Source organism: Salvelinus fontinalis, chromosome 7, assembly GCF_029448725.1.
Source record: "Salvelinus fontinalis isolate EN_2023a chromosome 7, ASM2944872v1, whole genome shotgun sequence".
Classification (NCBI taxonomy): domain Eukaryota; kingdom Metazoa; phylum Chordata; class Actinopteri; order Salmoniformes; family Salmonidae; genus Salvelinus; species Salvelinus fontinalis.
The window spans coordinates 50,410,192-50,426,977 of record NC_074671.1 but is presented as its reverse complement, the minus strand read 5'-3'; the positions used below and the strand labels follow the sequence as shown (position 1 = coordinate 50,426,977).

Genomic DNA, 16,786 nt, shown 5'->3' with positions numbered 1-16,786 from the left:
CAGACTTTCTGTTTTCATCTCAAATCTTTTCTCATCCCATTTTATGCTGTCAACCAAAAGCACCATATCCAATGTTTTTTGTTGTCATATTGTTCCATAGATGATCGTAAACAATACTGTTATCTTCCTGAAAGTACTAGCCCGTACAATGTTTATATATATGTATATATATATACATACACACACAGTTAAAAACAATGTTTTACTTGAAAACAATAATAACAGTTTAAGTATATAGAAATCGATTTTTATTAGAAATTACAACATATTTAACCTGTTGGTGAACACTTATTTAAAGTATTATACAGTAAAATAATGCAAATGTTCAAAGCCGTTAGAAATCTTCATGCACTGAATTGTGTGTTGCTAACCAGATAGTCAACATTGTGAAGCATTTTATGGTCTAACATGCACAATGGGTATTGTGTGCCACATGCGAGGTTCCTCCAGCCCTGGACCACTACAAAAGGAAAAACAAAAATGTGTCATCTTAGTAATTTTATCTGCCATATTTTAATCTGTCATACAGTTCTGGGACCAGGCTGCCTGCCATTCATTTTCAGGTAACATAAATAAAGGTTACATAAATGAAGTAGTTGCAGTGCTCTGGCTGTACCAGCTGTGGTAGTAAATTCCTGAACGGTCGACCCACTTCTTTTTTTGTCATTTAGAAGATGACTTACAGGAGCAATTAGGGTTAAGTGCCTTGCTCAAATGCACAATGGCATATTTTTCACTTAGTCAGCTCGGGGTTTCGAACCAGCTACCTTTCAGTTGCTGTTACTGGCCAAACGCTCTTAACTGTCCGTTCTTAACCACTAGGCTACTTACAGCTGCACTACTGTCGCTTACCACTAACAGATCTGATATCGTGCCTAGCTGCATGAGTAAAATATCTGAACTATTTTTGCATGTGACCTGAGTGAAAAACTCTGGACCAAAAACGTTCTGCTCACGCCACGTTGTCAGGGGACCCTTTCTCCCACCTCGAGGTCGAATCCAGCGATCCAGGCGGTGGCTCTGTTGGCTGTTCTTGTTATCTGTTGCAGGTAACAATATTCAGACGAGGAGCCAGAGAAGGCCAGGCTGGAGTACAGTTCGTTGCAGTTTTACTGAAAGGAGAGGGGGGAGATGAGACACGTGTGCACACACACACACACACACACACTAGGCCTGCACATGAAAAAAAGGTTGAGCACCCTCAGTGCATATTTCAGTAAATACCAACAACAAAAACAAACAGACATTTTGAAAGTCCACGAATTTATTAATATCATAGCAAATTATGTCAAGCGATCAGACACTAATTCAATTGGGAAGTGCATTATACAGTCGTATGAAAAAGTTTGGGCACCCCTCTGAGGCTGCATAATAATTTACTCTGTCGTCACAGAAAATGATCACAGTGGCATGCCATTCATTTTCTAATAAAAGCTGAGTACTTGTCACGTTCCTGACCTGTTTTCTGTTAGTTTTGTATGTGTTAGTTGGTCAGGATGTGAGTTTGGGTGGGCAGTCTATGTTTTCTGTTTCTATGTTGGTTATGGGTACCTAATATGGCTCTCAATTAGAGGCAGGTGTTTTTCATTTCCTCTGATTGAGAGTCATATTAAGGTAGGTGTTTTCACACTGTTTGTTTGTGGGTGGTTGTCTCCTGTGTCAGTGTATGTGTTATGTTACGCCACATGGGACTGTTTCGGTTTTGTTTGTTTGTTTGTTTGTTTTATGTAGGCATTTTCCTGTTCATGCGTTCTTCGTGTTTAATGTAAGTTCGTCGTCCAGGTCTGTCTACTCCGTTTGTTGTTTTGTTAGTTTATAGTGTAGTTCGTGTTTTCGTCTTTTCTTTAAATAAATATGTCAACTTCAGAAGCTGCGTTTTGGTTCAATCCATGCTCCTCCTCTTCGGATGAAGAGGAAGAGGACTACCGTTACAGTACTGGGGTATTGTCCAGACAAATATTTTTAATGTAGCAATATTAAGTTGTATGAAATTAAATCAGATGTGAAAAATAGGCTATGCAAAAATGTGGGCACCCTTGTCATTCTGTTGATTTGAATACCTGTAACTACTTAGCACTGAATAATTGGAACACACAATTGGTTTGGTGAGCTCATTAAGCCTTGAACTTCATAGACAAGTGCATCCAATCACGAGAAAGGGTATTTAAGGTGGCCAATTGCAAGTTGTTGTTCTCTTTGACTCTCCTCTGAAGAGTGGCAACATGGGGGCCTCAAAACAACTCTCAAATGACCTGAAAACAAAGATTGTTCAACATTATGGTTTAGAGGAAGGCTACAAAAAGCTATCGCAGAGATTTAAGCTGTCAGTGTCCACTGTGAGGAACATAGTGAGGAAATGGAAGACCACAGGCACAGTTCTTGTTAAGGCCAGAAGTGGCAGGCCAAGTAAAATATTTGGAGGCAAAGGCGAAGGATGGTGAGAACGGTCAAAAACAGCCCACAGACCACCTCCAAAGACCTACAACATCATCTTGCTGCAGATGGTGTCACTGTGCATCGTTCAACAATTCAGCGCACTTTGCACAAGGAGAAGCTGTATGGGAGAGTGATGCGGAAGAAGCCTTTTCTGCACACACGCCCCAAACAGAGTCGCTTGAGGTATGCAAAAGCACATTTGGACAAGCCAGCTTCATTTTGGAATAAGGTGCTGTGAACTGATGAAACAAAGATTGAGTTATTTGGTCATAACAAGGGACGTTATGCATGGTGGCAAAAGAACACAGCGTTCCAAGAAAAACACTTGCTACCCACAGTAAAATTTGGTGGGGGTTCCATCATGCTGTGTGGCAAGTGCCGGTACTGGTAATCTTGTTAAAGTTGAGGGTCACATGGATTCCACTCTATCAGCAGATTCTTTGGAATAATGTTGAAGAATCATTCACAAAGTTGAAGTTACGCCGGCGCTGGATATTTCAACAAGACAACGACCCACAACACTGCTCAATCTACCTGGGCATTTATGCAGAGGAACACGTACAATGTTCTGGAATGGCCATCCCAATCCCCAGACCTGAATATCATTGAGAATCTGTGGAGCGGGCTGTCCATGCTCGGCAACCATCAAACCTAACTGGAGATGTTTTGTAAGGAGGAATGGTCCAAAATACCTTCATCCAGAATCCAGACACTCATTAGAGGCTATGGGAAGTGTCTAGAGGCTGTTATTTTAGCAAAAGGAGGCTCTACTAAATATTGATGTGATTTTTCTATTGGGGTGCCCAAATTTATGCACCTATCTAATTTTGTTTTGATGCATATTGCACATTTTCTGTTAATCCAATAAACCTAATTTCACTACTGAAATATTACCGTGTCCATCAGTTATTTGATAGATCAAAATGAAATTGCTGATCCAAACACTTAATTATTTATAAATGGAAATCTTGGAAATTGTCAGGGGTGCCCAAACTTTTTCATACGACTGTATAGATGACTAAACTCAACTCCATGGTGAATGAAGTTTCTGATGAACTCCAACAACGGAGTTGAGCAGAGACCAGGCTTTGTGGAATTCAGATCCGACTACGTCGATTAGCCTGAGGTCAATACTTTAAAAAAAAAAATGTAAATTATGAAACACTTGCCTTGTACCCATGTTTGTCCTCTGTACTTCTTCGTTTCCTGAAATCTATACTTTTTCAATAAACGGTAGTCAAATACAACCAACTGTTTGCTCATTGCTGTTGCTCTAAGATGGCAACTCAGAGCAAATGCATGTGCCAATTGAATCTCAACAAGGAAATACCCAGCTAACAAACGTTCCCACAACTTTAGAGTGCATTCCCTTAACGTTTTCATAGAATGTTCCAGTGACGTGCAAGGACTGTTTCCAAGAGACCATTCAAACAGAACTTACCCAGAATGTGGTTACCATGTTCTCAGAATATTCAATAGTAATGTTCTAGACACGTTTCCTGGGAACGTTGCAAGAGCATTCACGTATCCAGTTTTCTGAGGGTTAGGAGAATATTCCATCAACATCACACAGAACATGGTTGCCATGTTGGTTGCCACCTGATGGTTCCAAAGAAATGTTGTCCCCTCAAAAAAAAACATGTATTTACACACCACCCATTGTTACTGTGGCCGAGCCAATCAAGGCCCTAATTGGCAAGGTTAGGGACACCCACACACACAGTGCTTTTAACATACAATGTTTTCAACTCACACATTTGACACACATGATTACATTGTGGATGTTCATTTATACAGTAATTATAATTATGTCCTCACCTAGAATTTGAACTCACAACCTCTTGGTTCACAGCATTCCGATCTTCCTGCTACACATTTTTTTTTTAAGTTTTGACCTTGGGAGAATCAATGTAGTTGATGGAGTTCATCAGAAACTTCCATCACCATGGAGTTGAGTTTAGTCAGCAAGACAGAGGAGTGTTCACAAACATGAAACACTTGGACTGGGAGCTGAACCATCCGTCAGGGCAGAGCCTGCGTGGTGCTGTGAAGACAACGATCAAATATAAACATTTGTTGACATCTTAATACCAAGGCGTTGACATTGGCAGGAGTATGACCTTGCTGAAGTACAACGTTTGATCTCATAATGTAAAATATGAATGTTTATTTAGTCTTTGGTGTTTTTTTCCCCTACCTGTTGACCGATCCAAATTACACTTGTCTTTCATTATGTGGCCATGTATTGCAGCACGTACCACATCAGCAATAGTAGAACAAGTAATAGTAGAAGCAGTAACGGTGATAGTTTTGACTTTACATCATTCACAGTGAATTGTCAATATAACTTTAGCTTTAGGTTCTGCAGCCACCTCTTCAACAGCCTCAGCCTGTACTCCCTCATCTGGAAAAGCACAAACAATACACGTAATCAGAGAACAATATCATTATTTTGCCACCAGCAAATCACTATGACAGGGAGTTATAGATACCATATAAATATATGTTTGTTTTCGTGCCTTTAGTATTTTATAGATGACATGTGGTTTAATGCATTTGTTTCATACAAATGTGAAGTCTCACTAAAGGGAATCCCTAAACTCTAATTGATCAGGAAAAAAGGTACATAATAGACAGTGATGCTCCTGCTTGATGAAAGCCCATAGAGAAGAACTGACCTGGGACTTTACTCGGCTTCTCTCTGGTGCAGGAGCCTCAACCCTTTAGTATTTTAGGGACTATAGTCAGTAGACTGGACCCTGGTTTTACAGTAATATACACTAAGTATCATAAGTATTCACCCCCCTTGGATTCTTTTCACATTTTGTTGATTTAATTGTGATTTTTTTTTTGTCATTGATCCACACAACATAGTCCATAATGTCAAAGTGAAAAGAAGATTCTACAAATGTTTACAAATTAAATAACTAAAATAATGTAATTGCATAAGTATTCACCTCTTTTATTTAGGCAAGCCTAAATTAGCTCAGGGATCAAATTTGGTTCAACAAATCACATATTTAAGTTACATGGACTCATTCTGTGTGAAATAATAGGGATTGACATGATTTTTGAATGACTACCCCTTCCTCTGTCCCCCATACATATAACATCTGTAAGGTACTCAACGACAAAGACCAGGGAGCTCATAAAGCCTCATAAAGGGCAGTGATTGGTAGATGGGTAACATTAACACATTAGACATTGAATATCTCTTTAAGCTTGGTCAAGTTAATAATTATGCTGTGGATGGTGTATTAAACCACCCAGACGCAACAAAGATACACTCGTACTTCTGAACTGAGCTGCAGGACAGGAAAGAAACTACTCAGGGATGTCACCATGAGGCAATTAGTGGTTTTAAAACAACTACAGAGTTCAATGGCTGTGATGGGAGACAAATGAGGATGGATCAAAAAAATTATAGTTATTCCACAATAATGACCTAAATGACAGGGAAAAGAAGAATACAAATATATATTTAAAAATGTGCATCCTGTATGCAAAAAGGCACTAAAGTTATACTGCAAGAAAACACGACAAAGGAATCAACTTTTTGGACTAAATGCAAAGCCTTACGTTTGTGGAAAATCTAACAAAACCTATTACTGAGTAACTGCCTCCTTATTTTCAAGGATGGTGGTGGCCGCATCATGGTATGGGTATGTTTCCCAATCCTGGAAGAGGGGCCTGAGTGAAAAGGTTTGGGAACTCCTGACTTCATAGGCGGAAATCCCAGGGGGGACGGGGGGGACACGACCCCCCCATCCTGGGAAAAATATGACTTGTCCCCCCCAATATATCACTGTAAACATAACTATGTAATTTCAACAATATTAATAATACGCAATGAAAGCACTTGTGCTGATTATAGACACTTAATAGCGCGTTTTTAAGTTTCACAAGATTGCGACCCCCCCGCCTTTTGCCTCACAATGGTTTGATCCACTGCCAGTTCTTTAGCTTGCAAGGTAATAGAGGGTTCGTATCTACGGTCCGAAAGGCACTCAATGTACGTAACTGACGTGAGGTAATCCAGTCAATCGCGCCATATGAATGTATATATTTTTTTAATGTTGCAGGGTTCACACACTAGCTGAATTTGCAGAGCTAACGCGCAAACTAAAGCGAACATTAACGATCAAGCCAGCTAGTACCAATTCCATTTATGTGGCGTCGTCAAAGATGGAATATTTGCTATCGTCAGTTTATTCCAAGATTAGCATGCAGCTGTAGTGCTTCAAAGTCCCTGTGATAAGGTTAGCGATAAACTGAAGTCCAAACTGAACAGAACTACACTCTCTTATACCATTGTCTTAAATATATTTAATGGTCTCGTTGCAAAAAGCTAAATTGTCGCTAGTGTATTATCTTTTTTTCCCACCTTTATTTAACCAGGTAGCAAAGATTATAGCAAACACCACAGAAACGGAATTGGTGCTCGCTAGCTTTGCAAATTCAGCAATTGTTGGAAGCCAGCCAATATGAAACAAACTATGTTAAAATTACAAAAGGTTGCAGCATGTGTTGTGTAAATGTGTGTGTGTGCAGCTAGACCGGCCAGCCAGGTAGAAACATTTCAGAAAAAAGTAAAAAGACGGACATCAGAGTATTTTTCAGTACACCAAAACGCAAAGTAAGAACTCTAGTAGCCTAATATCTCAAAGACGAGTTGATAAAATGTTCATAAGAAAGAAGTGAAATGCTAATGGAAATGTTTCACAGTGATGTCATTAGGCAGAGCAGGCAACAGATGGCACACAGACAGCAGAGCTGGGGACAGATATGCAGGGACAGACTGGCAGAGACAGGGAGTCTCAGGTAAGTTTGTTGAGTGTTTGTTTGGCAACATTATGAAAGGTTCTCAATTTTTTTTTATTTGTAAAATAGGGACATAATTGGAAAATGCCATGGATACCCCCACTCAACTTAAACTGGTGACTAAACTAAGATTTGTTAAAGGCAATGGTATTGCTGTTGTGATTAATTGTGTAGTTTTGGGTACCGGTAGTTAGGAGTACAGCAGACACCTTATTTATTTTCTAGGAGACAGACTGCGAGTCAGTGAGGGTGGTGAAAGGGAAAGAGCCAAGGAGAGAGACTTCAGAGGACAGTGTCACAGCCACGGCAGGACCAGGTGTCACCCTTGTTGCCAGCAGCACCAGTATAGGGGACAGTGGCACAGCATCGTCCAGTTACCTCAGTGATGGCACAAAACCATATCAGCCACACCCACAATTTATAGAACCGCAAACTTTTGCCAACAGAGTGTTGACGGTTCAAGAGAGATGGTTTTGCGATTTCCCCTGGCTACATTATAATCCATCAATAAAAGGAGTGTTGTGTTTTCACTGTAGCCAAGGGTTTTCAAGCCAGCCATCTTTTGGCCAAAGAGCAGATGCTGCCTTCATTAGTGCAGGATTTAGGAACTGGAGAAAAGCCATTGAAAAATTCACAGCACATCAAAACTGCCAAACCCACCTCCACTTTGTAACTGTAACAGCACACCAGCTAAATCCAATCAGTGTCCAGTTATCCAGCGCGTGGGGTAAACAGCAGGAGGACGCAAGGCATTGCTTGATGAAAATTGTTAGTTCGGTGCGGCATGTAGTAAGACAGGGACAAGCCTTGAGGCCACACGGATGACAGTGGAAATTTATACCAGCTTTTGAAACTCGGGGCAGAAGAGGATGATCCCATTTTACTGAAGTGGTTAACAGAGCGTACCACAATGTACACAGGCCCCAAAGCACAGAATGAAATTCTGAACATCATGGCCAATACAGTCATTTGAGGCATTGCAGCTGAGATTAGGTCTCTTCCGATTGTACAATTTTCATTAATTGTTGATGGTACTCAAGATGTCTCTGGTGCTGAACAGGAGAGTGTCTGTCTGCGTTATGTTGACCATGACCTTGTCCCTCACAAGGAGTTTATTGGGCTATACAGGGTGTCGGAGACAACAGGCGAGGGCATTGCGAAAGTAGCAACTGATGTGTTGTGCTGAGCTGAACATAGATTCTCTTTCAGTGCAGATCCCTCTCTTTCACAACAAATACCCCTGTAGCAGCAGTTGAGAGGCAGAGGTCCTCAGGAGGCTTCCAGTGGAGGTGCGGGGGTTGTTTGACCAAGTTGAGGTGCTAATCAGAATTTTGTTTGTGGTGCCAGTGTCTTCATGTGAGGCTGAGAGGAGTTTCAGTGCGCTCCGCAGGTTAAAGACTTGGCTACGGGCTAGCATGGGCCAAGAGAGACTGAACGGCGTAGTTGTCTGTAATGTACATAAAGACAGGCTGGACAGTCTCAAGAGGGAAAATATCTGCCAGCAATTTGTTGGATCCATTGAAACCCGCAAACACATGTTCGGTTCTTTTGTTCAGTAATGTGTATAGCAGTGGTTCTCAACCTTTTTTGGGTACTGGAACCCCTGCATATTTTGAGGCAAGGCAGGCAAGGTTTTGAGCGGTCCTCAGGGACCTCCACCCCCTCTATATTATATGTAAACTTACTGGAAACCTTGTGGTACTGAATACGTTCATTACACTTTTTTTTATTTCACGGACACCTTGCAATTAGTCCATGGACCCCTGTTTGAGAACCCCTGGTGTAATTGATATTTGTTCTTTTGTTTAGTAGTTTTTAGTACATGACAGTACACTTACAAATTATTTATTTTATTTAAAATTGCATACTTTGTGTGACATACTTGTCCATAGCTGCTGTTTGAAGAGTTGAGACACTGACTGAAGGATATTTTTTTTGATTTATTTGGGTTTTTCATTGAAGTAGTTATTTTGCTTTTAGAACTGTACTTATTTTAAGCTTTTTGTTCTTGTAAAGATATTGTAGTAGACTCAGGCCAGGTGCACATATTTAATGACTATATAAATGTATCACAAAGTCAAATTAAAAGGTCAATTCAATATGGAGACCAACTTTGTGATGGAGATTCTTTACGATGAGATCACACCATGTTCATTGTATTTATGAAAACTGCTCCCATACAGTGTACAGTACCATTGCCGCCTTCTGGCCTTTCTTGATATTGCTGGTTGTAAGTACGAATACCTGCATACATACTGGACTGATAAGGAACACTGCTATAACTATTATTAGTAGTAGTATTATAATGATTTAAACAAGTTGGGACAACCCTTCAGTTAACTACTGTACCTATCAATTATCCAGTAGTAGTAATTATGGTTCCTCAATATACATTTAACATATTACAACGTAGGCTGTGTTACAGCACTACTTTTGGTGTCCCCCTCAGGAATTGCTCCTGAGAAAATGTCATGTAATTGTCCCCTCCAAGGTTGATGTCAGATTTTCGCCCCTGCTACTGCGACGACATTTTCTACGGACTCCCTGTCAAAACACGGGACAGACTTCAAAACTCAGCCACCCGAGTCTGCTCCCCTGGCATTGGCCTCCCCAACATCCCTCATACCAGGCTCCGCTTCATGGGTGACCATGCTGTTAGAAGTGCAGAACCCCCCCCACACAATCCATATACACATTCAAGTTCACACAAGCTTTACTGTGGTTGTAGGTTTTATTTCCTGTCTAGTTCACTTCAAATGGTTAGTCTGTACTTATGTTGTTTACTTTTATAAACTTGCTTATTTTAATGTGATTTTATAGCTTTTTTTTAACTTGCTGATTATCTCATGCAACTAATCAGTTAATTAATTACTGTGGCGTGTCTCCACTCAACAGGTGGAAATGACAAAATATGCCTCAATCTTCTGTGATGGCCTTCCCCCACACAGGACACAGTCATGTTTCTCTCCATGTGTACTCTTAAGCTCATGATACAGTAGCAACATTACCTCAACAAATTCCAAGTGTATCATGGCCTTGAAGGCTCCAATGTGAAAACAGACAAGTCAGGTGGCGGTCATCAAGTTCAGAAAAAGTATTTAATGTTGCAAACAGTAGAGGCCTACTGGGAGATCGCTCTGCAAAGTCAGCAACCTCTTCAAGATACAACTGCTAAAATGGCAAATGGCTCAAAGGCAAATTCTTCTGAGTGACAAGAATATGAATTCTGAATGAGACATACATGCATCATTATAGACGATGGGTGATATTGAACAATGAAGCACACAAAAATGGTTTCTGGAAGAGACGGGCTACACAATTAACCATACAAGTTCTGATCTCAGTGGAAAAATACAGTTTCACACTTAATGAAAGTTACAGCCAATACAGAATGGAAAATGATTATGGCCTTTAATAGTTATGCATAGATGGTGTCGACAGACATGGCAGCTTTGCTTCTAGCTAAGCAACTTTGCAGAATTTGTGTGTGTGTGTTATTACATACAGCCTGAAAGTACTTTTAGATAGAGTGGCGGTAACTCACCAGGATTACGAACAGTAATACAACTTTCCCGAATTGGATCTTTTGTTTCTTCCACACCCCCAAGGCATTTTTTTGAATTGTTAGATACTACTGCACTGTTGGAGCTAGGAACACAAGCATTTTGCTACAACCGCAAGAACAGCTGCTAAATATGTGTATGTGACCAATCAAATTTGATTTGAATAGAGATCAGACTTCAGGGCTACCAGAGTAAAGGTCAATCAAGTGTGTCCTCAGGTGACCCTTTAGGCTTTGAAGGTTGTTCTTCGCTGTGTGTTCTCTGATGACTATTCAATGCACTTCTGGCACTGAAGCATTTTCTACAGAAAACTTGGAAGATTCCTCCCCTGTGTGAATGTCTCATATGAAAGGCAGTTGTGAAAGATTTGTCAGTTATGGTATTAATGTGGTTCCTCCCCTTCGTCTCCCCAGACGATTCAGATTGTAATGAGTGAACCATTTACAACAATCCTGACAGCAAAATAGTTTATTGCTCATCTGATTATCCTCATATGCACTTGTGACCGCCAGTGTTTAAAAGATCTGCTACTATAACAACAATTATCTGATTTTCCTCGTGTGAATCCTCATATGCGCTGTCAGATTACCTTTATGACGAATATATTTGCCACAATAATGACAGTTACAAGATGTCTCTGTGTGATTCCTCATGTGATAACTTAGAGAAGTCTGCTGATTATAACATTTTCCACAGAACTGGCAGCGATACGGTTTCTCCCCTGTGTGAATCCTCCTGTGAATATTCAGATCCATAAATTTATAAAAACATTTGCCACAATCATGGCAGCGATGCGATTTCTTCTCTGTGTGTGACCTCCTATGATAATTCAGGGACCCAGTGTTAGAAAAATATTTGCCACATTCAACACAGCAATAAAGTTTCTCTCCTGTGCGATCCTTCAAAGTGGTCAAGGAGGGTTCGAAGCGTTCAGACCGAGTGAATACTTTGCCACAATTCACCCTTGTGTGAATCCTCATATGAGAATCCAGATATCCCCACTGAGCAAAACATTTGCCACATTCATCACAGCGAAACTTATTACCTCTGGAGTGTATCATGATCCTATGAGAATTCAGTCTTCCCATCTGAGTGAAACGTTCACCACAATCACTACAGCAAAATGATTTATCTTCTGTGTGACGCCTCCTTTGCACTGGTGATTTCAGATCCATTGATTTTCTACCCTTGGAGCTGATAAAGCTTTTTCCCTTTTCTGTCTGTGTCCTCCTTGATTCGGGCTGGGGCCGAGAGCCACTGGTTGGTTTTGAAGAATCCACTTCCTTAAATTTTGTTCTGTCTTTGTACTCTTCACTTTGGGTTTGTGAGGACTGAGTTGAGTACTGATCATAGTCACTTTTCACCCAGGCAGGAGTGAATACAGAGTCTTCCTCCTCCTGGATGATCCTGCATTCCTCCTGTTCCTCTTTAATCTGTATGGGGTTCAAGTCATCTTGCCCCAAATCGGGGCTCCACTCTTGTTTAAAGTGCTGCTGCTCAGGGGGAAACTCCACTTCAGAGACAATGAACTGCTCAAAGTCTGAAGGGAAGGAGAAAAGATGAGTTAGAATTCATAAGCTGATGAGATAGGGGTCTTTGCATCTTATTATGTCAGGCAGCGCATCATCATCATCAACTGACAGTGTAGATCAATTCTGATATAAAACAATGGGGTTCCTGTTGAACTGTAAGTTCAGCCTTCCACAATGTAATATTAGTTGGTTCATCACCTTGAAAGTAGTCTATGGGCCAGGGGAGTCTTTAAACAGCCACTACGAATGTTGGCAAACTTCAGCCACACATAGAAAAACATATATGGAAGTGATAAGCAACTGTGCAATGTCAAATCAAATTAGGGCTGACCCCAATTAATCGACTGGTCGATTGTTTGGTCGCTAGGCTGTTGGTCGACCGAGATTGCTTTAGTCGAGCAGTAACAAATATATATTTGCGCCTAGACTAAAAGCCGATTTAAGTTTGATTCTAAAATGTGGTCGGAGGCTCCATATGGAGGGTGTGACACAGAGGCATGTAGAGGGGAAATCAATCTCTGTACCGCATCGCCATGCGCCTCCCAAATTTTGTAACAATGCGGAGGGTGCTGTATAGCTCCACATTGACATGATTGGTTGACAGTAGGTGGGGGCGGTACATTCTGTAGAAACACAAACTCACTTCCTTGACATCTCTGCACTGCTCTGGGAAGTGCAAGAAGTATGAATGCCCTGACTTCTGCTGAGGCCATATCAACGTACATGCCACATGGCCAATGCATACGTCAGATTGAACATGCGCCCAGACCAGAATGCACCCTCTGCCGCCAATTTGGGCACAGTCATTGTTTCATAACTTAGTTGTGTGAATAGTTTGCTTTTGATTGTTAGTGTATACCAATTCCCCATTACATACACTACCGGTCAAAAGTTATAGAACATGAGGACCGCCACAGGAATGGAAGACCCAGAGTTACCTCTGCTGCAGAGGATAAGTTCATTAGAGTTACCAGACTCAGAAATTGCAGCCCAAACAAATGCTTCACAGAGTTCAAGTAACAGACACCTCTCAACATCAACTGTTCAGAGGAGACTGTGTGAATCAGGCTTTCATGGTCAAATTGCTGCAAAGAAACCACTACTAAAAGACATCAAAAAGAAGAGACTTGCTTGGGCCAAGAAACATGAGCAATGGACATTAAACCGTTGGAAATTTGTCCTTTGGTCTGGAGTCCAAATTGGAGATTTTTGGTTTCAACTGCTGTGTCTTTGTGAGACGCGGTGTGGGTGAACAGATGATCTCCGCATGTGTATTTCCCACTGTTAAGCATGGAGGAGGAGGTGTTGTGGTGTGGGAGTGCATTGCTGGTGACACTGTCTGTGATTTATTTAGAATTCACACTTAACCAGCATGGCTACCACAGCATTCTGCAGCGATACGCCATCCCATCTGGTTTGGGCTTAGTGGGACTATCATTTGTTTTTCAACAAGACAATGACCCAACACACCTCCAGGTTGTGTAATGGCTATTTGACCAAGAAGGAGAGTGATGGACTGCTGCATCAGATGTCCTTGCCTCCACAATCCCCTGACCTCAACCAAATTGAGATGGTTTGGGATGAGTCAGACCGCAGAGTGAAGGAAAAGTGCTCGGCATATGTGGAAACTCCTTCAAGACTGTTGGAAAAGCATTCTAGATGAAGCTGGTTGAGAGAATGCGTTAGTGTGCAACCTCCTTGCACTAAGGCGGAGGTAGCGGTCCTGCTGCTGGGTTGTTGCCCTCCTACGGCCTCCTCCACGTCTCCTGATGTACTGGCCTGTCTCCTGGTAGCGCCTCTATGCTCTGGACACTACGCTGACAGACACAGCAAACCTTCTTGCCACAGCTCGCATTGATGTGCCATCCTGGATGAGCTGCACTACCTGAGCCACTTGTGTGGTTTGTAGACTCCGTCTCATGCTACCACTAGAGTGAAAGCACCGCCAGCATTCAAAAGTGACCAAAACATCAGCCAGGAAGCATAGGAACTGAGAAGTGGTATGTGGTCACCACCTGCAGAATCACTCCTTTATTGGGGGTGTCTTGCTAATTGCCTATAATTTCCACCTTTTGTCTATTCCATTTGCACAACAGCATGTGAAATTTATTGTCAATCAGTGTTGCTTCCTAAGTGGACAGTTTGATTTCACAGAAGTGTGATTGACTTGGAGTTACATTGTGTTGTTTAAGTGTTCCCTTTATTTTTTTGAGCAGTGTAGTTGATTTTATTAAAACACATGGGGTGTGTCTATATATAGAACAATATACTTTTAAAAATGTTGAGCTATAGACTTGTCAAAAAAAACAGAATACTTTAGGGTCAACCAAGATTTTTTTTGTCAGGGACAGCCTTAAATCAAATAATTGTGTTGATTACAGTTGATTTGGCTATTAACTGGAAAAGTGCTTTGTTAAGACAGTAGGCATATTCTGCCCGATTTTTGCCTCTATCCATTTAAGATAGTAAGGAGGAAACTGGCACCTTTTGCAGCCTGAATAGAGGATGTTTAATGTACTCACCGGTAGCAGGGAAATTAGTGTGCTAGCCAATGTACAATGTCTGTTCAAACGATAGCGGGAACGTCAAAAGACAGAAACAGCCATTACTAGCGGCTGTTCAGGCTAGAAATGATGCAGAGGCAGGCTGCTAGTGGAGTCATGGCAGAGGGGAAGAGGCGAAGCGAGAGGGTTTACTCCACCCCAAATCTGTCCACATTAAGCAGGTCATTAATTATTACGCAAGTGAGGAGTTTTTGCATGGGGGGCAATGAGATTTGAATTTAGTCAATATAAAAATGTATTGCCATTTTGATAAATTAGGCTTTTTTGATCTAATAGAAGTTTTCGTAACACTTAGGTTGTTACAAGTGTACCACAGGAGGCTGGTGAGGGGAGGACGGCTAATAATAATGGCTGGAATGAAGTAAATAGAATGATATCAAACACATATCTTGATAATTTTCAATTTATTCCATTACTAGGAGCCCAGTCCTCCCAAATTATGGTGCTACTGATATAAATATGATGCACAGACATCCTGGTAAATTTGAGGAAAAAACGTTTTATATCGGAGTTGTCCCTGTTGAAAGTCGAGACTTCAATGCATATTCATGAGGATAGCATAGCATCTCATTCTCCATTGAATACAGTCCGTTGACTTCAAACCCCCTCGTCAAATATTCCAAAAAGTATTAAAATAACGAGATATATCGACCAATCCAAAGAGAGGAACAGGCAGGAGCTTGACAGCCCGCTGTTCTGCTCTGTGGACATCAAATCCAATTGTTAGGGAGAAGACAAGCATCTCCTCATACAATTTATATGGGGCGTTTTCATTACGGAAACCGTTCACCATTTTTAAAAACCAAGCGGAAGCAAACTAATTCTGGTAGGTCCCTCTCCGTTTCATTCGCTTTTGTTTAATAACTGTTTTGCAACAGAATCGGCGTAATGAAGATGCCCCCAACCAGAATCGCGCCACTAGTTAGTTACCACAACCCAAGTAATAAACTTCTTATTTGGTGTGGTTTATCGCCAGTTGGCATCCAACGTCATGGTGCATTACCGCCATCTACTGCACTGGATAAACTAAAACCTATCTGCCAGCTTAGTTGCTCTTAAAAAATAAATATTTGAGACTTTATCTAATGACGTTCTACTCAATATACGCGTTAAACTAATTTCCTGTATCCCCTTCTCCCTCATTCGAGATTTCAGCCTCTCCCTTTCCCTGATTCTGCCCACACTGTAGCAATACATGCTCCACGGTCTGTATCTGTCATAAACCCCGCCTTTTCTACAAGTTGTATTCTTAAAATCTGATTTTAAACCTAACACAATGCTAACCTTATACCTAACCTTTAATACCAAAAAACAAATGTTTGTTTTCATAAATTTTTACAATAGAGACGATTGACTTTGCGGCAACTAGTGACCCCTGTTCATGTGTAACTGCAACTCAACATGGCTGCCGAGTTTGCTAGCTGTAGGCACATCAAAGGTTTTCTAGCCACGTTACTTAGGCTAGCTTCCTGCTGCATTTAATTAAATCCTCAACATTGCAAATGTTTATAAAATGAATACTGAGAAAGTAACAAACCTGCTCTATACAACTTTATCTCAGGTTTCAGGATGACATCAAGCAGCCCCTGTAGACGACCGTTGTCCTCTTTCGATAGATTAACGTTGTCCTGGTACTCTGATATCGTTTTTGCAACGGCTCTGAATATCTCATCTGCAGCGCCTGTACATCGTTGGTTAAAAATCACTCTCAACAACTCCAATTTAGACATTTTTTCATATAATGCCAATGGCTAGCTAGCGCGTGTTGTGTTCCGTCCCCCAGTGAAGCCAACAGTAATGAAGAACTTCCGGGGCAAGTTTTTTTTAATCCTTCAAAGTAAGAGTAATGTTACATGAAACTGTAAAATTA

At 41.1% G+C, this 16,786-nt stretch overlaps 1 protein-coding gene across 2 annotated transcripts; it reads right to left on the bottom strand.

Moving 5' to 3' along the window:
* Positions 1-231: 231 nt before the first annotated feature.
* On the bottom strand, positions 232-16,772 carry LOC129859627 (oocyte zinc finger protein XlCOF8.4-like). 2 transcript variants are annotated; one of them, XR_008760193.1, is made up of 4 exons: positions 16,454-16,772; positions 10,802-12,360; positions 987-4,840; positions 232-460 (listed from the first exon to the last, which is right to left on the bottom strand). XR_008760193.1 is itself a non-coding variant. In XM_055929660.1 (2 exons), exons 1-2 carry the CDS (start codon positions 16,644-16,646, stop codon positions 11,363-11,365), a joined length of 1,191 nt encoding a protein of 396 aa, XP_055785635.1. In that variant the 5' UTR covers positions 16,647-16,772; the 3' UTR covers positions 10,337-11,362. The 2 variants fall into 2 exon arrangements, 1 of the variants encoding a protein (XP_055785635.1); XM_055929660.1 differs by lacking the exons at positions 232-460; positions 987-4,840 and having other exon boundaries at positions 10,337-12,360.
* Positions 16,773-16,786: the final 14 nt, after the last annotated feature.